This window comes from Sardina pilchardus, chromosome 19 (genome assembly GCF_963854185.1).
Source record: "Sardina pilchardus chromosome 19, fSarPil1.1, whole genome shotgun sequence".
Classification (NCBI taxonomy): domain Eukaryota; kingdom Metazoa; phylum Chordata; class Actinopteri; order Clupeiformes; family Clupeidae; genus Sardina; species Sardina pilchardus.
The window spans coordinates 22217886-22243191 of NC_085012.1; the positions used below are offsets into that span (position 1 = coordinate 22217886).

General features: G+C 49.8%; 1 protein-coding gene across 1 annotated transcript in view; it reads right to left on the reverse strand.

Moving 5' to 3' along the window:
- Positions 1-25306, reverse strand: part of oxsr1b (oxidative stress responsive kinase 1b) — a 64930-nt gene that overhangs the window by 27416 nt on the left and 12208 nt on the right. Inside the window, 4 exon segments of the mRNA XM_062521854.1 lie at positions 1873-1978; positions 1981-2013; positions 13418-13526; positions 23061-23173. Coding sequence (XP_062377838.1) covers positions 1873-1978; positions 1981-2013; positions 13418-13526; positions 23061-23173 — 361 coding nt within the window.

Sequence of the window (25306 nt, forward strand, 5' to 3'; positions counted from 1 at the left end):
AAAGAGAAGACGTTAAGCATCCCAGCTCCACTGGACAGGGAAACACATCAAACGGGGAGGTAGCAGCATTTCTTCACTTCTTTTTTTTTAATCAATTCTTTCTCTCCTCTCTTCTCCCTCATTTTTCTGCCTCTTTCAGTAGTCTCTGTCCCCCCTCTTCCCTCTCTCTCTCCCCCTCTTCCCTCTCGTGCTCCACATGTATTCTCATCACCTCCGGTAAGAGAGATTTACACCTCTGGCTCGGAAGGCAGCGGGGGTGGGAGGGGGTTCTCTCTCTCTCTCTCTCTCTCTCTCTCTCTCTCTCTCTCTCTCTCTCTCTCTCTCTCTCTCTCTCTCTCTCTCTCTCTCTCTCTCTCTCTCTCTCTCTCTCTCCTCTCTCTCTCTCTCTCTCTCTCTCTCTCTCTCTCTCTCTCTCTCTCTCTCTCTCTCTCTCTCTCTCTCTCTCTCTCTCTCTCTCTCTCTCTCTCTCTCTCTCTCTCTCTCTCTCTCTCTCTCCCAGTTTTCTGCCTCACCACTCCCTCCCTCACTGCCCCCTTCTTTTCCCCATCTCTCTCCATCTCTTTCCCCATCTCTCTCACTCCCTCTCTTTGTCCCTTACACCCTACCTCTCTCTCTCTCTTTCCCCACCATTCACTCTCTCCCTCTCTCCACCCCATCCCTCTCTCCTCTCCCCCTACCATTCCCTCTCTCCTCACCCTCTTTCCTCTCTCTCTCTCCCACTCCCTCTCTCCACCCCATCCCTCTCTACCCCTCTCCCTCTCTCCACCCCCACCCCTCTCCCATCCATTGAGCTTCTACGTCCAGGCGAGTGCTCTGAGGACTAAGAGCCTGTGCATTATTTACACGTGCGCGGCTAGCGCCATACAAGGGCACTTCCGGCAGGAAAACATGCTACGGCAGGGGAAAAAAAAAAGAGGCACGCCATTAATATTAAACACAGACACCGCCATGATAGGAGGTGCCGGCTTTTTAATCTGAGTTTTCAATTAGGCTCTGGAGGATCGCCAGGAGACAGTTTGTCTAGCGAAAAAAGCCTGGCCACCTCACCTGACCTTAAGAGCGATACCGCTTGCTTAGCATACCAAGTGCAAGGCGGCGAGCTCGACGCTGCATAAACCTGCAGCCCCAAACGAACGGCTCTCGCCAATATTCATGAGAGGTAGGTGTGCGCGTCTTCTCAGAAATAACACCTTCTCTGTGGTACTGTACATCATAAATCACACCACCCAGGCGTTACATTATGAGTTCCAGACGTGCGGGAGTGTCGGCACCGGTGAGGGTGTCCAGGTCTCGGCCCGCCGGATGGGACTGGATTCCAGTTCTAAACCAGTACTGATAAGACTCTGACGGATGGGGCCGCCACCCTTTAATAGAGGCTTTCTCTAAAGCACCTCGGTTCCTGATTGGGCTCTCCTGACATAACTCACCTCGACAGGATGACCTCAGGAGGGGGGTAAAGCAAGCAAGGGTACTTATGCATCCTGTCCTAATCATTCCCACCAGAGCATCACATGTATCCTACGGATTAAATCACCTTACCCTCTGTGCTTTGGATTCAACCTATACATTCAAATCACCAACATGTCAGGCCTTGGGCATGGGGCTGACGTATTGTAAAGCAATGATGAAGATATGAGGATGTGGGAATGAGGCAATGCTAGAAATGTGTGTGTGACATTGGCCAACAATCCTCACAAGGAACAAGAACAAGGAACTGTGTATGTTTTCAACATAGGTTAACACGCAATGGTTGTAATACACTTGATATTACACATCGGTATTATTCAAAGTCAAAGCACGAGATGACCTAACTGGGTTAAAGTTGAGTGTGTTTGTCTTTGTAACAGTGTATTGGTCTTGAGGTGGGCTTACCGGTGGATCTGGCCGTTTCTGTGCAGATACTCCAGGCCCTGCAGCACCTCCTTGAGCATGGTGGCGATGCTGGCTTCATCCAGCACTCCAGTTTTGTGCTCCCCCGAGAGATGATGTGCTTGATCACGTCCAGCACGGAGCCTAGGAGACAAACCAGAACTCATCATCACGCCCAGCCACATATTACTGCCCAGCAGAAACGGGACGTTCACCATAGCCAGATGCCATGGTGTGTACACACTGGTGTGTGTTAATGCTACAATATTGTTTCTCTCTCATTGAGGCAGAGGTGGAAGTTGACATACAGAATAATGATGAATACAGTTTAATATGGAAATAGATTGTTAGATACTGTATGCAAGAACTTAACCTGACAATGTCAACATTTGTAACAAATGATCTAATACTGTAGTCTACTACAAACAAACAAACAATCATCTAATACTGTGCGCAAATCTAATCTAATACGGGAGCCTAAAGGCCATTGCACACCAAGCGCATATTTGTTTCATCAGAAATGTTTGCAAGTTTAAAAATAAATACAACCTCACGTTGTGTGAAATCTGCCTCAGACACTTAAATGTGGGCAGGTTTCACTTTCTGCCCATAAATAAAGTTCGCTACTTCAGGTCATTATGTGACACAGAAGAGTCTTGTCTCTGTTTGTGGAGTAGGAAGAAAATGCCGGGTGACCAGTTCTTATCATGTACTCTCCGTGCTACCAAAAACACATACAACTTCTCGGTAATGAAAATCAAAACAGCAAGTCAACACACTATTTAAAAGAACACTGTGCTGTCACAAAATGCTGCGCTATTAAAAACGTGCTTCTGCAAAATGGCTTAAAAAGAGCTTCTGCACAAAAGGTAGCTGGTGGTAAATTGAGGCCCTGGGTTAAAAAAAAAAAAAAAAAAAAGATCCCCCTCAGACGCAGCAGGCTGCTGCTGCCTGTATGTCTGGCCCCTTCTGAGGAGCGGAGCGAGGAAGCGGCCGTGCGGAGAGATGAATGGAGAGAATAGCTCGGCTGGGCAGAGCGTGGGGGGGGGGGGGGTAATATCGCTCTGGCCTTACACATTGGGCTACTTTAATCTCATTGTCTTTTTCTTCCTTCTTTCTCTTTCCCCCTTCACTGTGACAGAGGCGCGCTATTGAATGGAGTCCTGCTGCGCTTTCATAGAAAAACGTTTGGACTGGAGAGAGCTTTGGTCAGCTCATCTTTCAAAAAGCCCACGCATAGAGGCTATAGAGTCATGATATTATAGCAGCTATGGTGAGTGTGTGCGTGCGTGTGAGAGTACTGTATTTGTGTGTGTGTGAGTGAGTGAGTGAGTGAGTGAGTGAGTGAGAGAGAGAGAGAGAGAAAGAAGGACAGAAAGAGAGCGAGAGGGAGAGAGAGACAGTTTGTGTTTGTACGTGTGTGTGTGTGTGTGTGTGTGTGTACGTGCATGCGTGCGCACTTTGAGTTCGAAGGGACCCAACCCGACTCTGCAGGCACCATCCTGACCCGGAATTCTATTTATTAAAGGTCGCTCAGGCAGACAGAGACAGGGTCGTTTTAATTTCTAATAACACTCGCCGGATATTTTGGTCACTTTCCAACAATCAGAACCCCCCCCCCCCGAAAAGCTTTCAAATATACAGGCAAGTTATACTGCCCTGAGGCTGATGGAGACCTACAGTATAGTGGTAGGAAAATAACTGCTGATCTTAAAATTGCTCAGAGAGAGAGAGAGCGAAAGAGAGAGAGAGAGAGAGATAGAGAGAGAGAGAGTGACAGCACAAGAGAGAAAGAGAGAGAAAAAGAAACTGTTGATCCTGATTTCTTCCCATGACATTTCAATTTTGGCATGTCAAGACAGCGTAATGAGAAAGGGGAACGAGCGTCTTTATGAGGCCGCATCCTTCAAGAGTGACCTGGAGCCGGTCCAGGGCAGATAGAGACGCAGTGTGAGAGCGACAGACACAGCAGAAGGAGAAACGACAGCGAGAAAGCGAAAGAGAGGGAGGGGGAGGGGGGGGGGGGGGGGGGAGTGAACGAGTGAGGGTGAGAGACAGTGAGAGGACAGAGAGGTGGGAGGGACAGAGAAAAGGGAACGGAAAAAGGGAAAGCAAGAAAGAGATACAGGGAGGAAGAGAGGGAATGAGAGAGGGGGACAAGAGAGAAAGAGGGAGCGAGGAAGAATGAAAGAGATGAAACGAGAGACGCGGAGGGAAGAGAAGATCTGAAAACTGAAGCAAGAGACTGACTCAGCAGGGGTCTACTGAGGTCTTGTTGAGGTCCGGCTGAGTTGGGGCTGAGTTGCGGCTGAGCATGTTGCTCACACTGGGGCCCATAAAATCTCCCTTATTTCACACAGCGCTGGTGAAACAATAGAGGCCTGTGTTCCTACCAGGAGACTTGACGGCTGCAGATGCTATTTCCATCACTGTGACAATTCAGAGAGGCAGCACTCCTCTCTCACCATCTCACTCCCTTCCTCCCTCTCTCTCTCTCTCTCTCTCTCTCTCTGCCTCTCTCTCTCTCTCGCTCTCTTTCTCCCCCTCTTTCTCTCTATCTCTCTTGCCTGTGCTCTCTTCACTCTCCAGGGGGTAATTTGCACAACCGCAAAGACGGGAACGCACAGAGGAAAAAAGAAAAATCTCCTCTCCCAGCAGTCAAAAGAATCACATCGCTATACCGCGCACTCCATTTCTGAGAAAAGAGGCTCTGGGTGAAAACATTTTCGACAATAATAATAATAATAATGTCATCCAGATGTACGGAGGATGACACGCCCATAGAAATCAGTCTACACACTCTCACTAGCGGAGCTGTTTTTAGAAGGAGACTTGGACAGCAAACAAACAAACAAACAAACACACAAACACACACATGGAGACACCCACATGCGCACACACAAACACTCACTCCTACAGTATACAACCAACACCAAAACCAACAGTTTGTTTTTTTTTATCAGGAATGGAAGACCTCTAAAATGGCATAAGAGTTCTTTACGTTTCCACTACAGACGAGTCCTCTAACAGCTTCATTTGCAAAAGCTTTGCTCCGTGATGAAGGACTCAGGATCAGCACAGCAGCACTGCACTGGTTACAAGCAGTGTCAGCACTCCTCAGCTATTGAATTCATTAAAGAAACAGGTCAAGGACCTCTTCTCAAAGGCACTATGGCAAAACATTAGCCTGTTTAGAAGTAAACAGTCAAACATAAATGATGTAGGACAATTCAAAATAAACAATATGATCTATCATAATCCTATAATCACAGTCTGTAGCATATTTTATATTGCATTGTTATATATTTATTGACACACCAAACCACTAAATAAATGCTGAGGAGGAGAGATTCCTCTATGAGATTGTGTGTGTGTGTGTGTGTGTGTGTGTGTGTGTGTGTGTGTGTGTGTGTACTGTGTGTGTGTGTGTGTGTGTGTGTGTGTGTGTGTGTGTGTGTGTGTGTGTGTGTGTGTGTGTGTGTGTGTGTGTGTGTGTGTGTGTGTGCTCTGCAGGTCTCCTGCGTCCCCTTCAGGATGGGCGGCGTGCCTGTGCCCGTGATGCCCCCTCTCCTGTGGGCGCTGTGTGGCCGCGGCAGGGTGCCAGGCCCGGGGGCCGCGGGGGATATTTATTGGTGCAATCACTTTAGGATGCGCTCGGCCCGCCGATGCGCGCTAGCGCATCCAATCCCGACCACAGAGGGGTCGGTGAACACATACACACACACACACACACACACACACACATTTTCACGATGGGCTGATCCAGATAGCCAGCAAGAAGAGATGAAGTACAGTAGATGAGGCAGGGAGGACTATTTATAGTAATACCCCCCTCTCCGTGTGTGTGTGTGTGTGTGTGTGTGTGTGTGTGTGTGTGTGAGAGAGAGTCTATTTTCTTCCTTGTTTTGTGATGTTATATACACACACATCATATTACTTTGGCAATGTCGTAACTGTACAGTCATGCCAATAAAGCTCTTTGAATTTGAATGAGAGAGAGGGAGAGAAAGAGAGAGAAAGAGAAAGAAAGAGAGAGAGAGTACAGTATGTGAGGGATAGGGATAGAGAGAGAAGGAAGAAGGGAATGGGAGAGCTGGAGTGAGATGGAAGGAGGAAGTAGAGAAAGAGGGAGCGAGAGAAAGAGAGAGATGGAAGAGAAAGGAAAGGATAGAGGGGGGGAAAGGGAGAGATAAGAGATAAAATGCAGGCGATAGAAAATAAAAGAAGGAGGTAGAGTGGCAAGAGGAAGTGTGCATGCACACACACACGTATGGAGGAGAGAGAATGAAGGGAATAAAGTAAAGCAGAGGAGGGCGGGCCGTGAGATAAAGCTGGTGGCTTGTCTAAGCGCAGGTTCATTGGGTTCTCCTTGCACTGCATATGCCCTCACTTCTACATCCCTGTACAACACACACAGCCTCTCTCTGCATCACTTTCTCACACTCTCTCTCCCTCCCACACACACACACACACACAGCAGACTCAGCAGACCCCTGACAGAGCTCTATAGGTCTTCATGTCCTCCCATCACCTTTTTTCACAGTGTGTGTGTGTGTGTCTGAGAGTGCATATGTGAGATTGTGTGAATGGGCATGTGCGTCTATGCACAAGTGCGTGCGTGTAGGGGAGTGTGTGTGTGTGTGTGTGTGTGTGTGTAGGGTGTGTATGTGTAGGGGTGTGTATGTTTGTGTTTGTGTGTGTAGGGGTGTGTGTATGTGTGTTTGTGTTTGTGCATTTAGGGCTGTGTATGTCTGTGTGTGTGTGTGTGTGTGTGTGTGTGTGTGTGTGTGTGTGTGTGTGTGTGTGCATGCACGTTTCCGTGTGAAAGGGATAGAAACAGAGAATCCGTGAGGGGGGTTGGCCCACTGAGCCTTTAAGCACACTTTAGTTTACCCTTCCCTGCAACCGAGTGTAAACAAAAGTCCTTTAAAACCTCCCATTAGGTCTTGATCGCTCACCGCTCACTAGCCCGGTTATGCCTTACACATCTAAAGAGCTCCTCCAAAACCCCTCACAGGGAGATGGGATCCATAACAAAGAGCAGTGGAGAGAGAAAGAGAGAAAGAGAGAGAGAGAGAGAGAGAGAGAGAGAGAGAGAGAGAGAGAGAGAGAGAGAGAGAGAGAGAGAGAGAGAAAGGAGGAGAGGATTGAGCAGGATCCTCTTCACCCCTGCCTAATGATGCCAGTAGTACTGTGGGGCTCCAACAGGAGCCGGGGCTGAGCCGACAGGCTCGCGCTCAAATGTCTGACTCATGCTTTTACACACTGGCTCCATTTGATCAGTTCCAAGAAGCGCTGGCTGGCCTCGCATGCTCCTTACATGTTCCGAATTCCCCCATAGAGACGAGGGGAGGGAGAGAGGTGGGGGAGTGGAGAGAGAGGGAGATTGGGTGAGCAAGAGAGAGGTGGGGGGGGGGGGGGAGTGGAGAGAGGGGGAGATTGGGTGAGCAAGAGAGAGGTGGGGGGGGGGGGAGTGGAGAGAGGGGGAGATTGGGTGAGAAAGAGAGAGGTGGAGGGGGGGGGGGAGAGAGTGAGAGAGAGAGGTGGATACACTTCCACGTATGGGCGTTCTCATAGCTCATTAATTTCCTCCTGTGATAAAAATCTCTCTCTTTCCCTCGCTCTCCTTGACCTTTGCAACTGCGCTGCTTCAAGAAACTACGGCCAGGGGATCTTATGCTCCTTATGAAACCAAAACAGAGACCAACCTGATTTCAGTACAATCCATCCATACAGTACGGACAAACACACACACACACACACACACACGGTAGCCCCTCACTACCGTGTGTGGGGCTCACTGAGTTTAGCAATAGGAAAATAAATGGCTCTTTGTGTGAGCGTCTGACAGGAGCTCCTGGGAGCTTCCTCAGGGCCTTGCTCTGGAGTGGCGACGAGAGGAGAGGCAGGGAGAGATGGAGGGAGTGAAGGAGAGAGGAAGAGAGAGAGGAGTGGAGGAGAGAGCAAGAGAGAGGAATAGAAAGGAAGAGAGAGAGGGAGAGAGGAGTACATGAGTAAGAGAGAGGGGGAGAGAGGAGAGGAAGAGAGAGGGGGAGAGAGGAGTGAACGAGAGAGGAAGAGAGAGGGAGAAGATTGGAGGAAAGAGGAAGAAAGAGGGGGAAAGGAGTGGAGGAGAGAAGAGAGGGGGGAGTGAATGAATGAGAGAGAGACCGACTGGAAGAGTGGAGTGGAGGAGAATGAGCAGAGTTGGAGAGAGAGAGAGAAGTGGAGAAGAGAGAGAGCAGTGGGGCAGAGAGGATTGGAGGAGAGAGAAGAGAGAGAGAGAGAAAAAGAAGAGTACAGAGAAGAAGAGAAAGAGAGGGGGAGCTGGCAGAATGCCCACTGTGTTGAGCAGTAGGCCACGCCAGAGAGGAAGAAGACAACAGCAGGGAGGAGGAAAAAAACGACAGGAGAGAAAAGGAAGGAAGAGAGGAGACACAAGGCCAGCGGGCAGTGGCAGTACAGGCGTGGGAGGCTGGACAGGAGGAGAGGAGAGGAGAGAGGGAGGAAAAGGAGAGGAGAGAGGGAGGAAAAGGAGAGGAGAGAGGGAGGAGGAGGGCAAGGGGAAGAGGAAGGGCAGAAAAAGAGGAGACCGACAAATAATGTGGACGGAGGTGTGAGGGACAATGAGTATCTGACACTAATACCTACAGAATGGTCTCGGCCCCGGGTCAGTCTGACACTGTATGTGTGTATGTGTCTGTATGTGTGTCTGTATGTGTGTGTGTGTGTGTGTGTGTGTGTGTGTGTGTGTGTGTGTGTGTGTGTGTGTGTGTGTGTGTGTGTGTGTGTGTGTGTGTGTGTGTGTGCGTGTGTGTGCGTGTGCTTGTGCGTCAGCGAGTTGATGATTGGCTTAAACCAGGAAAAAGTGTTCCCACAAACGGGACACTTTCGAGACGAGCCAAGCCGCTTTTTCGAAATGCTAAGTTGTTGAAGTTCCGCGTCGAGAGACAAGAGAAGACAGGCCGAAAAAAACACGCAGCGAGCACACGCCCACCGGCCGGCAGCTACAGCCGTGGCGACGCGGCGTCAGACCGATAAAGATCCTCCATGATGAACAGCTCTGAGCTCTCTCTGAACATCAGATCCAACAGGGGGAAACATTCCTCAAGAGTGACAGCGTTCCAGTGCGCCACAAGCTGCTGGTGGTGCTGGGGGTGGTGTTGGGGGTGGGATGGGAGGGAGGGTTCTGGAAGGGCAGAGCGAGCGAGGCAGCCAGATTAATCTACAGAAGCGCATTCCGTGGCTTGCTTAGGCATGACTCACTTCGAGGCCTTCCTCCCCAACTCCCCCCCCCCCCCCCCCTCCGCTCCACTCCTCCGCCTCTGCTCGGCCTCACCTCGTGCTGTTGGAGGGCTGCTCCTCTCCGTAATCTCTGACATGCTTGGCCTGGCCGTGCTTCAGCTAGACAGGGCCGTGCGTGTGTGTGTGTGTGTGTGTGTGTGTGTGTGTGTGTGTGTGTGTGTGTGTGTGTGTGGAACAGGCACATCTGGTGTCCGCTTGTGTATATGTGTTTGAAAGCGCACACGCGCACGAGAGCGAGCGAGAAAGCGGGTGTGAATTTGTGTGTGAACGCACATCTGTGTCTATGAGCGAAAGAATGTGTGAGAGAAGGAACACGTTTGCTAGTGTGTGTGTGTGATTATGCAAGATGTGAGTATCTGTGTGTATGCACGCGTGTGCAAGTGTGTATCTTGTGTGCGGTTGATGGGAGTATGTATGTGTTTATGTGTGAATGCATGCATTCATGCACAAACTATTCTTGACAGAGATACAGAACGAGTGTGTGTGCGTGTGTGAGCATGTGTATGTGTATGTACGTGTATGTATATGCATATGCGTATGCATGTGCGTGTGCATGTGTATGTGTACTGTATGTGTATGTGCGTGTCTCTTTCTGGTGCTGAGCTCAACAGTACACAGACCCGTTAGGCTCCACTTCACTTACACCTGTATCTCCTCCCTCACCATCCACGGCTGACCGCAGCACCACCTCCCCCACCCCCCACCCCCCACCCCGCTCGGCAGGGCCTCTCGCTCTGGCTGCGCTCGTCAGAGTCAGATGACTATGTCCTGGACGCACGCCAACCAAAACTTACAGAACCACCGACGTAAGGTGTGTGGAACTCGGGGAGGGGGGCGGGGGCCTGGGGAAAGTTTGGTGTGTGTGTGTGTGTGTGAAAAGCATATCCCTCCGCATGAACCCAAGATTGGAGAGGACCTTTGGTGCTTCACGCTAATTAGCCTATTGATCTGTGTGCTTTTCTCAGGGATATAGGATACACCTTTGCACTGGGGTTGTGATAGCTGGGGTGAGGGCCGGGGGGATACGTGGGTGTGCGTGTGCGTGTGTGTGTGTGTGTGTGTGTGTGTGTGAGAACCCCTGCACGTGGACGGGCATATAGTAGAGGCATATCAATGTGTGCACACACATATTTGTACTGGGTGTGGGCGTGTGTGTTTTTGACAATGCATAGTTGAATGGGTAACTAGGTTGTCCCTGGTTTCTCTGCAGTTCTGTGCATATGTGCACAAGTGCGTAGCTTGTGCGCTTGTGCTGATGCACTGAAAAGTGAATGGGTAACCAGGCTATACCCAGCCTTGGAGCATTTAACAAGTCCTGGACCATGGGACGTCTGGCAGGTAATAGCTTTTGAGCACGCTTGACGTGGACCATATTTCCTTTTAGAGATCAGGTGCTAAAACATGGCTGACTCATCTAATGCATCCATTTGGGTGCTGTTTTTTTGAACCCCATGTTCCCCACGCTCTTACCACTCGGGGCCTTCATGAACAAGAGCTAGTCTGGCCACTATATCCTGAGAGAGCCTGCCTCCTACATTCCAACTGTAAGTGGTCTATCTGGCTGCTGTCAGAACAACTGACTTATTATCCAATTTGGTGTCAAAAAGGGGAAGATCACGAGAATGAATGGCCCTGCGTCAAGCGGGAGTGCATGCGAGGCCGACAGATTGCTTTATAATCAGCACCATACCCCAAACGGCTCTCTTCTGACGCTCAGCCCCCATGTTTTCCTGTCAATCTTCGTTTTCACGTGGCCGTGAGAAAAAGAGACAAAAAAAAAAAAAAGTACCCCCAAAAAAACCCCACAGTGCCCAGTGAGGTGGCGCCCCAAAAATGGGTAATGCCCGGCGGCGGATGCTGCCAGCGGGCTCGCCCGAGGGTGCTGTGCGCGCCGGCTAATGGACAATAAAACCACAAACTCGTTTGGTCTCCATCTCGCCGGGGCTCATGGCTAAATGAACATCATTTTATTTCCACACGCTAGAACAGCCGATGGATGAAACCGCCCCCCCACCCTCGCTAATGGGACGAGACGAAGATGGAGGGAGGGAGGGAGGGAGGGATGGGAGAGAACGCCGCCATGGAGACCGATGCCCATCGCCGTTTCTATGGCTGCCTCTGCGGTGGGCATGGTGCCAGGATCCAGCTGTGTGGGTGGTTCCACGATGTCGGCGTTTACAGTGGAGCTGGGAGAGCCCGTCGTGCCAGCTGGGCTCCTTGTCACAGCAAGCGAGAGACAGAGAGACAGAGAGAGAGACAGAGAGAGAGACAGAGAGAGAGACAGAAAGACAATAAATAGAGAAAGAGTGAGAGATATAGAGGAATAGAGAAAGAGAGGGAGATAGAGAGAATTAGAGAAAGAGATGTAGAGGAATAGAGAGAGATGCAGAGACAGAAAGAGAGAGACAGAAAGAGAGAGAGAGAGAGAGAGAAGATAGAAGATAGCAGAGAGGCAACAACGAGAGGGGCCTGTTAAATGAGTAGCTATTAGTGCGACAGGCCGGCTTTATCCTGTCAACACGACACATGAGGCGGGCACTGGCGCTGGGCAGCAGTGGGTAATCACAGCACACGCTGGCATCGCGGGAGACAGAAGAGGCTCTGAGCGAGGCCCATCATCAAGGAACTCGTCGGAAACTCCTGCGGCTCTCGCTCGCTGGAAATTGCCAGTTTTCAGGTGCGACGCAAAAAAAAAAAGAAAACGAAAATAACTCGTCCAAAAAGGCAGCGTCGTGTTCCTCTCTCGGTGTTCCCGCCATGCTCTCCAGATACCTGTCCTCCGTGACGCCCGCTTCCTCCTGGGCTCTCGAGGCTCACTGAGTGAGTGCCGCGCTTCTTTGAGCATCTGGGGACTGTTATTACTTCCACTCTGTGATTAGGGCCCGTGGGGGGGAGGCCCGGACACTGTGCTCACTCTTACATGCTCCACACACACCAAACACACCACACACACACACCACACACACACCACACACACACCACACACACACCACACACAACACACACACCACACACAACACACACAACACACACAACACACACAACACACACACACACACACACACACACACACACACACACACACACACACACACACACACACACACACACACACACACACACACACACACACACACACACACACACACACACACACACAGTGCTTTGAGGAACATGATTTGAATAGATGCATAGTTAGGTACTGTATGAAAGCAGATTCTTCTTCAGGCCACTTTTGGACACATCACTGACAAAAAGGAATCTGAAGAATGAAGTCTTCCCAAGTTATTAAATACTTGAAATGTAGAAATCTGAGTGTTACTCTGCTACTTTCTGAAGGGACGATGTGATCAAAATCCAGTGTGTCACATAGCTGTGGACATATGTGATATAAATGCTAATTGAGACCCTCGTAAAAAGGTGTCCTTTACACAAATGTGTTTATGTGCGAGGACAGATGTCATTTGCAGGTGCTTGAGAGGGTGGGGAGGGCTTAAGGTGCGGTCAGAGCATTTGCCAGAGTAGGTGGGTGCAGCAGTTAGAACACAGCCATCATCCATTGCTCCTCCGAGGTGCACCTGACATTAAGTACAGCTTACAGTGTACTTTGATCTTCCCACCGTTTTTTTCTGCATTTTTCTTTGTCTTTTTTACAAATGTCTCACTCAAGTGACCTCCTGCTGAAGTAGGAAAAATGTCTCGCTGTGACGAGGAGAATGAAAACATACAGGTTTTTTTGTTTTGTTTTGTTTATCTCGCCGACTAGCCACCAATCCATCAAGCGCCAGCAATGGGCCTTTCAAGCAGAGCTATTTATTTTCTCCATTCCTGCAGACCGCCGCACAAAGTGGGGCAGGGGAAAAAATAGGCTCCCTCAGCTGTGCAGACGTGATTTCATATGCAAGGCTTAACTATTTTAGAAAACGCCTCCCTCTGATAAGGACATGGGTCTCTTTAAGCAGTCTCTTTAAGATGGATGGTCGCTGGACAGATGCTAGATGAAAACAGATGCAAGATTCAGCATAGAGATGACAGGGTGTGAGGCTCATTTGAAGGGAGGGAATGAGCGAAAGAAAGAAAGAGAAAGAAAGACAGAAAGACAGAAAGACAGAAAGACAGAAAGACAGAAAGAAACAGAGAAAGAGAGAAAATACTGCCAAAGGAAACGGTGAGAATGGCACTGGGAAAATAGAGAGAGGAGGGGTGGGGGCAAGAGGATGGGAGAGAGAAAAGTGCTACTTACCACCACTGAGGAGTTTCATCACCAGCCAGAGCTCATCCTTCACCACAAACGAGGTGTAGTAGGAGACGATGTTGGGGTGGTGGCACTGGCTCATGGCCTGGATCTCTTTCTGTGGACAGACGGAGAGAGAGACACACCCATCAACATCTTAAACCCCACATGGCTGACCACAGCAACCATCATGCAGTGTGGATGGACAATCTCCTGTTCCTACATCTCCTCCTTCTCCTCCTGTTACTCCTACCATCAGCTACCATGTTTATGCACAACCTCTTGCTGACTCTGCTGATCTCTGCAATCAACACACAAAGAAAACCCAAAAACAACAACATATAGCCTGTATAATGAGTTAACTAATTAAATTTCCTTGTGCTGGAAAAAAACAACAATATACGATAATGATCTCGTCCCATATGTCCTGTAGCCAACGTCTAACCTAATTGCGGTCCAATTTCCACCTATATCCTTCACTGATTGGACATAAGCCAGGCCTCTGGTCAAGTAATCGCACAAAGCCATCAAAAACACACTGTGCAGTCATCAAACGTATGGCCAGAGATGGGCAGAGATGGATTCGCTAACCAATCATAACACACAAATGCACGAGTGGCCCCGCCTCTCTCCCCCCTAGGACATTTCTCGCTCTAATGATAAGAACTGAGGTAGAAAATTGTTGCCCTCTGAGGCGAACGGGACTGCTGCCTTTCATTAGGTCATATAGCGGAACTGATTAGCTGAAGCGGTCCTCGCTGCGTGTGCGGCCGGCTGCTCCCCGATGTCCTGCGGATCGGAATTAGCGACTAAATCAGCTCGCGCTCGGAGCCGCGGGAACAACAGCGCGCCACGGCCTTGGTCGGCCACCACCGCGATAACGCGCCAAAAGGTATTTGCACTCCACAGGTGGCTGCCGAGCACTTCTTCTCCCCCTCTCCCCCTCTCCCCTTCTCTCTCTCTCTCTCTCTCTCTCTCTCCCTCTCTCTCTTTTCTGCCCCGTGACGTAGGAGAAGTTGCGGCCCACATCTGTCTCCCAGCAGGAGGTAGGCCACGCCGAAAAACAAACGAAAGCCAGAGCCTGCCATGACACCCACCCACCCCCCCCATACCCACCCACCCCCTTCCCCAACCCCACACTTCAATTCCGCCACAATGCCAGTTAAACTGAACAGGCCTGCACGGCGGGAGGACGGGGGGATTCTGACGTCATGGTTTACCAAGAGGGAGGAGGGAGGAGGGAAAAAAGATCGCTTAACATTGATTTTTCGCCATAACAACGATAAAAAAAAACAAAAAAAGCACGGCAGGAGTGCTATGACCCCCCCACACAACCGCCCACCCCACTCCACACACACACACACACACACACACACACACACACACACACACACACACACACACACTCTCTTTAACAGCTCTGTGGCGGTGTGTCAGACTCCAGCGGCTTGCGAGAACAGAGCAAAGCGCTGCTGCTGTCCACGCTGAGGTAATGCCACTGGTGTGGGCCAATCTATCACTCCAGCTCCCTCCACACACTCCTTCAACAGATGGAGTCCCCACACTACAAACACACACACACACACACACACACACACAGACACAGACACACACACACACAGACACACACCAGCTGAGTCTTTGTTCCACCACCTGTCTATTTAGCTCCGTTTTACAGATAAGATTCTATGCAAAACAAAAAAAAAGAGAATGAGTCCATAAGCGGAGGGTGATTACAACTCATGTGATTCTGGTTTTGAGTGAAGTCAGTGCTAACAGTACGCAACACTCCAAACAGCGGCGTGAGGAAGCAGAGTGGTCCTATTCTGAGCCAGTCATCCTGGGAAGGCACCGAGCATCTCCCCCCCAAAACGATCAATCTATCGACCGACCCGAGGAGTGAGTGAGTGAGTGAGTGAGTGAGCCAGGCTAATTCAATCCTGTCCTCCCATTATCGCGACATGCACACTTTGCATAGCGAGCATCGCGGCCTCTACTGACTCATCACTACTAAGTCAGCAGCAACGGACCGTGCCATCGTAGGATCAGTCGGTCAGACAGGGAGACAGACAGGCAGACAGACAGACAGGCAGACAGAGGTGCCTGTGCCTCAGCGAGAGTTAGGCCATGTGAACCAAATACTAATGCTCCAGATGCACAACAATGACAACAACAGCAGCCGCTACAACAACAACAAACACACACACTTTAGTCACTGCTAATAAGTTGGCGCCTACATAATCCAGGAAGATCTGCAAGAAACCCACGTTAAGCAAGAAGTTATAGCCTCGGAAATAAAAAAGATCACTATCCTGGAAATGATCCAGTGTGTTGGTCATGGCAGAAAAAAAGTGCCTCACTCTGAATCATCCATCTATTGTGAATGAATAAGGTTTACCCACTTTTCTCTCTCACCCCACCCAGTGAGGAGCTCAAGTGTGGACTTGAGCTGATTCTTTCCAGGAAGCGATGACAACTTTGCCCCCCCGCCGCTGCCTCCTCCTCCCCCCCCCCCCCCCCCCATGGATCCCACAGAATGCTTCACGCTGGTTTGAGGAGGGAGCCGCTGAATGAAGACGGACTCCTTTGCGTTATGGGAACTGAGTCAATATCCCAGAATCTTATTCTTTTCCCACTAGGTCACGTCTCTAAGGGGTGTGTGTGTGTGTATGTGTGTGTGTGTGTGTGTGTGTGTGTGTGTGTGTGTGTGTGTGTGTGTGTGTGTGTGTGTGTGTGTGGCGTAAGACTGACCTAATGAGCGTGTCTGCTTAGCCAAGCAGGCCCGTCTTCCTGTTCAGCTCTGTGACCAATCCTCAACGCAGAAACACACACTTTTTTGTCTATGCAATTGATATTTCCCTAAGTGCCTTTGTTGCCATGCACGGACAGACACCACACACACACACACACATGCATTGTGCCTGCGGCGTCTTCTCTCACACACAGTTGTCACTTTGCACAAAGGCAAGCAAACGGCCGGCTGGGCCCTTTCTGGGCAGCTGTGGCACTAATTTAAAACACGGTATCCCTGGAAATCGTCCATCCGACGGCCTGACCAATCCGTCCAGAGGAGAGTCCTTGTGTGAACTCCCGAGCTGATGAGCAGGGGATGTTTTGGGAGAGTGAGAGAGAAAAAGACTTCTATATGAAACAAGTGTGAGTATGAGTGTCTAAATTCCCTGCTGGACCCAACCCCCAAACACACACACACACACACACACACACACACACACACACCTTCACATACACACACACATGCACACACTCACACTCAAGCACACGCACGCACACACACACACACACACACACACACACACACACGCTCCTCTCTCCAGCACCAATGCTGGCTTTAATTATCAAACAATTCAATCACTTCCCGTCTGCCGGCTCGCCTGTCTCCACACAGCCAACATACCCCACCAAAAACACCCCCCAGCCCAGCCCACCCCAGCCCAGCCCACCCCAGCCCACTCCAGCCCAGCCCAGCCCACCTCGCCCCCTCCCTGCATTTGGAGGCGAAGGGAGGGAACAATAACAATGACAGGAGCCCTGCGGGTATGGGGTTCTGTGCTGGCGGTTCAAACGGTCAGCAGGCTCCGCGGCGGCAGCGCTCCCGTCTCCTCGCGCGCTCACAAAAACTGGGGGGAGCCGGCGGGAGGGAGCCGGGTAGCGTCACTGCCGCTCGCTTTGGCGGCGCACAGCCACAGTGTGTGTGTGTGTGTGTGTGTGTGTGTGTGTGTGTGTGTGTGTGTGTGTAGGGGGGGGTTGATGTCAGGGGGACGCGGCCCGCGGGTCACGGACCATTTACCACGGCACTCTCCCATTTCCAGGCTACAATATGCATGGCACTGAGGGCCTTTGTTCTGTCATTGTGTGCCTGTAAACCTATCTAGGACAGGGATGTAGACAGTAGAAGTGTTCTCTTCCGAGATCCTCCCTCGGCTCTATGTGTGTGTGTGTGTGTGTGTGTGTGTGTGTGTGTGTGTGTGTGTGTGTGTGTGTGTGTGTGTGCGCGCGCCCGTGCGTGTGTGTGTGTTTTGGACTGAATGTCACTGGCTCTTTTTCAATGCGATACTTCCCTGTGATTACTCATCAAGGTCCCCTGACACACAAACACACAATGGAGGGTTTTCAAGTGCTTAAGTTGTTCTTTTTTTAGGCCCTAAACTTTTGCCACGATAAGCAATGCAACAGGGCTCGAGATGTTCCAGATATTGCATTACAAATGTAGTGACCTATTCATTCTTCTGTAGTGAAATTATAAGAGGAAGCGAATCTAGATGCGAGGACCCGTTCTCTGCCAATTACGGGGGCATTTCCCATCAGTCGGCTGTGCGAAGTGCTCCCGGATAACATACTTCACACAGAGATAAAATCAAGAACCAAGCCATTCTTGAAAAAGAAAACACACATACAAATAAACCAAAAACCCCGATCGACACCAGAGTCACTGGGAAAGCCCTCTGCAAAAGCCCAACGCTATATCTCGCAAGAGTGAAAGTTAGTGAAAGTGACACTACATTCATCAAGGCTCCCCCAAATGAGTCAGATCTGCTTCAAAATATAATGGGTTCTTCCTCAGGCCAGGTTACGTCGCACTGGTATTTTATAAAGGCTACTCCCAAGCAGACAGACAAAGAGGGAAAAAAAAAACATAAACACACACCAGAAACAAAACCGATAATGAGACAAGTCAGACAGAGAAAAACATAGAGTGAGCAACAGTGTCTGAGCATGACTTCTGACTCAAGATGGATGGGCCCGGCGTTTGATTATGTAAAAAGAAACTCCCGGTGGGCAAAGGCAAGAAAAAAGGGCCAATAAGTGACAGAAAACAGATGGGTTGCTTGTTTGGCAAAGTTGCCCTGAAACCGAAAATCAAAAAGGGAAAAACAGTCGTAAATCAGATTACGGTTACTATCCGTGCCCGCGCTACACAACTACACCCTTGCTCATTACATGGCCGAATCCAATGGAAACAAGGGGAGAAGAAATAAACCAGCTTCAGATCCACCATTATTATACTTGACCATGACATCTCAGTCATCGTGACCTGAGACTAGGGGCCACGGTGTCTGTTTATGTTACACTGTACTGTTGCCAGTCACACCATGACATTTAGCACGCCACATCCCCTCACGCATGTAAATTTCATTTACAAACACATCCAACTCAAAGCAAAGGTCAGACGCAAGCAGCCAGCTTGCTTGCCTGCTTGCTTTAATTCCATTCCCCCTAATCTCCGTCGACAGGACACGGTTATGCAAAAAATGCGGCGCAATTTCAACTATGCCTATTTTCTCCCGGGCGCGATTACCAAGGTGGATGTGGGTTACGGAAATGAAATCTGGCGAGCCGGCCCGATTACACAGCCGCATACCAGTGGAGCGCTTCCATCCCCCTCGTGTGATAAAACGCAGACGAAGGCTCCGCCAGCAGCCGCAGCGGTGACAGCCCTGTCAGGCACGGGGGAATTCCCTCATCCGTCTCCGGGCCAGACCTGCTCCATCAGCGGCACCCTCGGCGCTCACCAAACGGCGCGCCGGATCCCACTGCCAGGCACCGCCGACGCTTCTGTTTAGGCCTGCGGGTCTTTGTTTTGGGGACATTTTCCTCGCCCATTAACCCACTGGAACACGTTTGTTGGCTGTAAGCAGCGTGTGTACGGCAAAGCGTGGGTAAGCGTGACTGTGAGAAAAAAAAAAAAAAAGAGAGGGCAGGTTTATGGCTGTGGAGTCGTGCCAAGACCGCACCTCGCAGCTACTGTGATTAGGCGCGGGGCGGCAGAGATCAGTGGCTTCGTGGTGTGAAGTCAGGCGTGCTCTGCTCGTCCTTGGCCAGAGGGCAACGCTGTGGCATCACCGGGTGCTTTTTTTTTTCCCAGCAAAGACGTCTCTTTCATATCTTACGCTAGATGTGCGCCGAGAGTCAGGGCTTTACTTTCCAGAGGAAGTGGTGTGTCAAGTTACATGCCTTAAAAATAACATGATGAAGCAGAATGGTAGAATAATAGGGCTCAATAGAGTAGAATAGAATACTCTATTACGGTAGTCTAGCATTACGCACAGCAGACAACACAGACTGACTCTGAACTTCATCAAGAATAAGCCACGAATAAATTCAGTTGTTACATTACATTAAGTAAAGAAATAGGTAAATACTTTAAATCTAAGATCTTAATCAGCATTATCGCAGATAAAATTAAATCCTTAACTTCATTATCAACAAATATTAAACGCTGTACTTCAGCGTCAAACAAATGTGAGCCCCACCATCTAATGCAATTCATGGTTAACTGACATCAACAACTGCATGCAACAATTTGTAATTAAGGGGAGTGGTGATGTTAACTGCCACGGGATGGCTGTGCTGCATGCTTTTCCCTTGAAGTAGAGGCGTCCGGCCGGGGCGGGCAGACACGCTCGGGCTCTCATTGTGCCCACTCAGTGGGCAGCTGGGCCTGCGGGGGATGAGCTCATGCTGAAAGACAGGCATCCACGGCAGCTGCCGACGCCCGGCCCACCTCTCATCTAACCCCACACACTCGCGCACACACACACACACACACGCGCGCACGCACACACCCGCCCCCCTCCCGTCCCTCGGCCCCTCGCCTCTCGGCTCACGGGTGGGCGGAGGAGAGAAAACAAAGGCACGAGCTCTCGTTTCATTAGCCTGGCACTTGATCAGATCAAAGGCCCGTCTCATGGCGAGGGATGCCACGAAAGAGAGCAAGAGCGAGAGCGAGAGAGAGAGAGAGAGAGAGAGAGAGAGAGAGAGAGAGAAAGAGAGTAGAAGAGGAGGGCAGATATCGCTGAGTCAGTCACGCAGGGCCCCCCCCAAACAATTGAGATTGTGCCCTCCGCCCCCCTCCACCCTTCCCTTGAGACCTGTGGGCAGATCAGAGCAAGGGCCTTTAGCGTGGCGCAGACATGAGGAGACTGAGTGACTAACTGACTGACTTCACTCATGGAGGGATTATGAATGAGGATTTTAATCTTTATTATCATGCGCGGGATAGGAAATGAATGGCAGGCAGATAAGTGAAAGAATTCACTGTGGCTTTCACTGTAGAGACGCCCGTAATCACACACCATGTCTTCAGATCAGTCTCCTGATAACCCCGCTCAGACCTGACTGTCTAGTTCATTCACTTTGTCAGTTACTACAGTCAGCACAACTCCAACCAACAATTGAATACCTTAATACAATGTTTACAAAACCTATAGGCTACGCCCAGTGGCTAATTAATGTGCAACGTTGGTTGTACTGTAGATGTTCCCCGCCCATCTACTGAATCACAGGTTCAATCCCTGCCCTGTCACTGCAAATGCCTCATACTTACAGTATACATCGTATAGGATCATTGTTTTAGTATCTTTAGCATATTTTACTATCATCTTGCTGTAATGTGTGTTGTGTGTGGTGTCTTAAGCTACTGGGACCTTGAACTTCCCCTTGGGGATCAATAAAGTATCTCTCTATCTATCTATCCATCCATCCATCCATCTATCTCTCAAAGCTTGTCCCGTGTAGGCACGATCTTCAGCTCAGCTCCCCATGTGATGAGGAGCTCATGAGAGGCGAGAGACGCGCGTCGCCTCCCATCACAATAGTCATGCCAGCCTCATGCTGCCACACACACTGGGGCCTCTATGAGAGGCCCATTACATCAGTGAACGGCCGAGCCATATTGTGCACGAGGACGGAGAGAGCACGCACGCACACACACACACACACACACACACACACACACACACACACACACTCTATCCCTCTCTCTCTCTCTCTCTTCTGCCGAGGGCCATCACACGACAGATGCGCTCCGCATGATACTCCAGGTCCCTCCGCATCAAGTGACGGGCGGCGTAAATCTAGGAACTGCTTCCTCCCCGAGAGCCGAAAGAGCTTTGAAATGATCTAATCCTTTCTAGGAAAAGAGAAGGGGAGGTTGAGGTTAGCCACAGCAGTGGTCCAGAAAGTATAGCCTACCCCTAATCTAAATTATGTGGGGGTATAGACTACAGAGGGAATCTGGGATTAATTTAATGCTTCCTTGAGATGTAAGTGGGTGCCCAACAGGAGGGATGGGGGTGGTGGGGGTCTTGGAGAGGAGGAGGTCCAAAGTCAAGAGAGGAAACCTGACCTCTATGTTTTTTTCCGCTCTTTCCAAGAATCTTTAGCCCCAACATTCACCCAATTCATCTTGAGGGGGCTTTGATTTAGTTCAGTCAAGGAGGGGAGAGAGTGCCAGAGAGAGAGAGACATGCCAGAGAGAGACATGAGAGGGAGAGAGAGAGAGAGAGAGAGAGAGGGAAGGAGAGAGATAAAGACTCCATTCACTGGCCAGTGAAAAACACACGGCCACTTGGTGTCCATAACTAAGCCAGCAGTGCTGCTGGCTGCTGGCTGCAGGCTGGGGCTGGTGGTGGTGGTGGCGGCGGTGCTAATATTAGCATGGAGGGGCCTTCTCCTCCTCCTCTGTGAACAGCGAAGCCCCCAGCGGGAGAGGCCAACCTCTGGGTCCCCCAGCTGCCCCCCGTCCGCACTGCGCACCACTAAATCACAAATACGAGCTAATGGCCGCTCGCTTCCCAGAGGCCCCACAGGCACAGCACGACGCAGTCCACTCCTCTCCACCTCCGACACGACACCCATCCCGTCCCGTCCCGCCCAAACCAAGCCCTCCCCGCCCGATTCCTTCAAACCCACCGGTCACGAGGGATCAAAGGAGCAGCTGACATTAAAGCAAGCCACTGCTGACACCACAAGGTTACACTTTCAAAGGCCGGGTGACCTTTCCAAGTTTTCCTTTATAGGTTTACGCAGCACAAATTAACTTAATGAACAAGTCGGAATGCTTCTCGGATGTCGTTTATCACTTAATGTGCTGTCATATCCATCCGTATGGGAGAATTCCTTAAGAAGTAAAGGGGGTGGTTTTACTGCCCACCATAATTGTTCACTTGGGGTGACTGGCTCAAACTAGGCAAAAAGATAACTAAAGATCTCAGAAACGAGGATCTACCCAATTTGTTTACGCAGCTCGTTATCTAATAAAATACTATTGTATTTATCAAGGAGACTACACAGGAAACTATGACATAAGCTGGACCACGGTAAGTGATTAACAACGGCATGCACCGAAGCACGCTTCAAGGGATTTAGTGAGAGTTTCCTGGCACGACCTCCTTGCTTGACACAAGAACCACTCCAGTGTTGAAGTGCTCCAACTGATTGGGCCAAAGCGAGACAAGCGATACACAAAGAAACTGTCCTCGGGGGAACCTCTGCCCCATTTAATCCTGAAAATCTTTTGCGTCACATCTCAGCAGGATGTATCATCCAAAAAAAAAGGGGAATCTATTAAATTCTTATGGAATGCTTATGTAATGTGTGTTATTGTAAGTGTATAGCAACGGCCTCATAACACGTGATTCTTCAAGCGATTCCTTTACAGTTCGCCAAACAATGTTCTACACACAAGAATATTCAAACGATACAGAGTTCAACAGTTTTCTGTCCTCTCTAATAGCAAGCGGACAGCCACAATAGACAGCACTTTAAACAGTCTCAGGATGTTCTGTTACAAGAGGTGTTGAGTTGCTGTTACAAGAGGTGCGAGTCAATCTGATAGGGAACGTTTCCGTACCAGGAGTTCGTCCATGCTGGTCTGACATTTTTCCAGGTTGATGCGTTTGATGGCCACCTTCTCCTTCCGGGGACCGCAGTAGGCTGCCTGGACCACGGCAGTTGCTCCGCTCCCTGAAACAGAGAAAGAGAGAGAGAAAGAGGGGGGTGAGGGAGGAGGAGGAGGAGAGAGGGCCGGATTAGAGGAGTGCTGGGTGCCCCCGCTGCAGCTCTGCCAGCAGCACAATGCCCTTTGACAGCTACAAACGTGAGCTAATGGGCAAAGCCCCCCCCCGCCGCTCGCGGCATTCTGTGCCGCCGTCTGATCTGTCCTCGCCGGGGCATCCATCTGCCTGACCTGACCTGCCGGCGGTGGCGGTGGTGGCGGTGGTGGTGGTGTTAGTGGTGGTGTTGGATGGTGTGAGGGGTTATTGGAGGAGGTTTTGCGCTTGGCAGGGGTGGGCATCAGTGTTGGGCTGTACACTTCCCGAGGGTCTCAGACGGGCGCAGCACCCCAGCTGTTCCGTTTTTCTTTCAGGCGCTGTTTTGTGCCGACGCTTCATCACTTATTTATCAGGCCACGGGGAAATAAGCTGATGGAGGGAGGGTGAACCCAATGCACCCGCTGCCTCTGTCGCTCGCTCGCTCGCACTCTCTCTCTAGCCCTCCTTTCTTTCCTCCTTTTCTCTGCTCATCTCTCTCCCATTATCCTCTCTGCCACTCTATCTCCATCCCTCTCTCTCTCTCTCTGTGCTTCTCTCTTTCTACCTTGATTCCTCTCTCTATATATCCATAATCTCTCTCTCTCTTTCTCTATGTCAATTCCGGTCTTTCTATTTCTCTCTTTTTCAAACACTCCATTGCTCCCTTGAGCCAACACATGAGAGGGTCCTTACATCCTGGCACACAGTCTATTACAGCGTCTGAGCACTCGCCTCCAGGTGCACCTCTAGAGAACTAGTTAGTAGATTTCCCCTGACTAAGGTCAGTGGCCAGTAGGGCAGCAGCTAATAATCATATGTTGATTATTTTCTCGATTGATTTGAGTAGCTAAATCGATAAAATGCCAGAACATTCTGAAATAAACATCGATGAGTATTTCCCAAAGTATGTCCTCATGCCTTGTTTAGGCCACTACACCTAAGATATTTCAGAGGAGTACAGTAAGCGTTTAAAGAGGTGTATTCCGATATTTTTAAGGTAGCTTCCTTGAAAATGACATAACAACAATTACCAAAATAGTTGGCAATTAATTTGATAATCGACAACTAATCAATTAATCATTATTGTAGCCTTTATGCCCAGTGAGCCCACACAGCACCAGAGTCACTAGGCAACTAACAGACACTAAACTCCCCATTTAGACTTGAGACGGAGAACTCCTCTGAAAGGTCTCGGCGTGCGGGTGCCCCAGATGCCGCTGGTCCAGCCACAGACAGATGCTAATCCCCCAGAAGCTACAGTAGTAGGCTAGCTTTACTGGATCTGTGGGACCACGGGAAGGTGAAGTGAGAGAGAAATAATTATGGCTATTATTGTTATTTTGTTGCTATATTCTATTACTAATATTGGTCATCATTATTGTTGTAGTTGTTGTCATTGTTATTTAGGATACATTTAGACTTTGCTTAAAACGGATACGTTGTTAATGTAATGTTTACTGATGCCATTACTGAAGCATCTGCTAAGAACTATAAATACAAACAAAAGTAAGATGCCAGGTATTCTTTGGCCAACTAAAGTGAGCGCTCATCCTGGAAGACTGATTTACCTTACTGCTTAGTTGGTGTAATCAGACATCATAAAGTCAACATCAACATCATCTATTAAATATGATATGTCATCTCCCTTTGCAGCACAAGGGAGTCCACATAATACAGTCGAAGCAATGCTGACCATCTTGGGCCAATGCCTGGTTTGTACCTGGTCGTTATTACTCAAGAGAACCTTCAACGCACCATAATCATCTTCTTTGGTGAGATCAAAAATGGTGAATGTAGCAACACTGAGGCTCTGGAAGGCCATTATCGCTAATTAACACATGTACTGATCTGCCTTTTCTATCCTCATCTCCTACTCCCGTTTCAGTCTCCTTACATACACACAGGGACATAAATTCAACTCAGCTTGGTGCAGGCCTATGTTCTGCATGTGACATTTTTACGAGCACATTCCATTATGGATGGGGGGGGGTTTCATCTCCCACAGTATATAGGAATTCTGTTCTCGAGGTTTGATCAGCTTTCGTCACTCACTCAGGCCCACTGT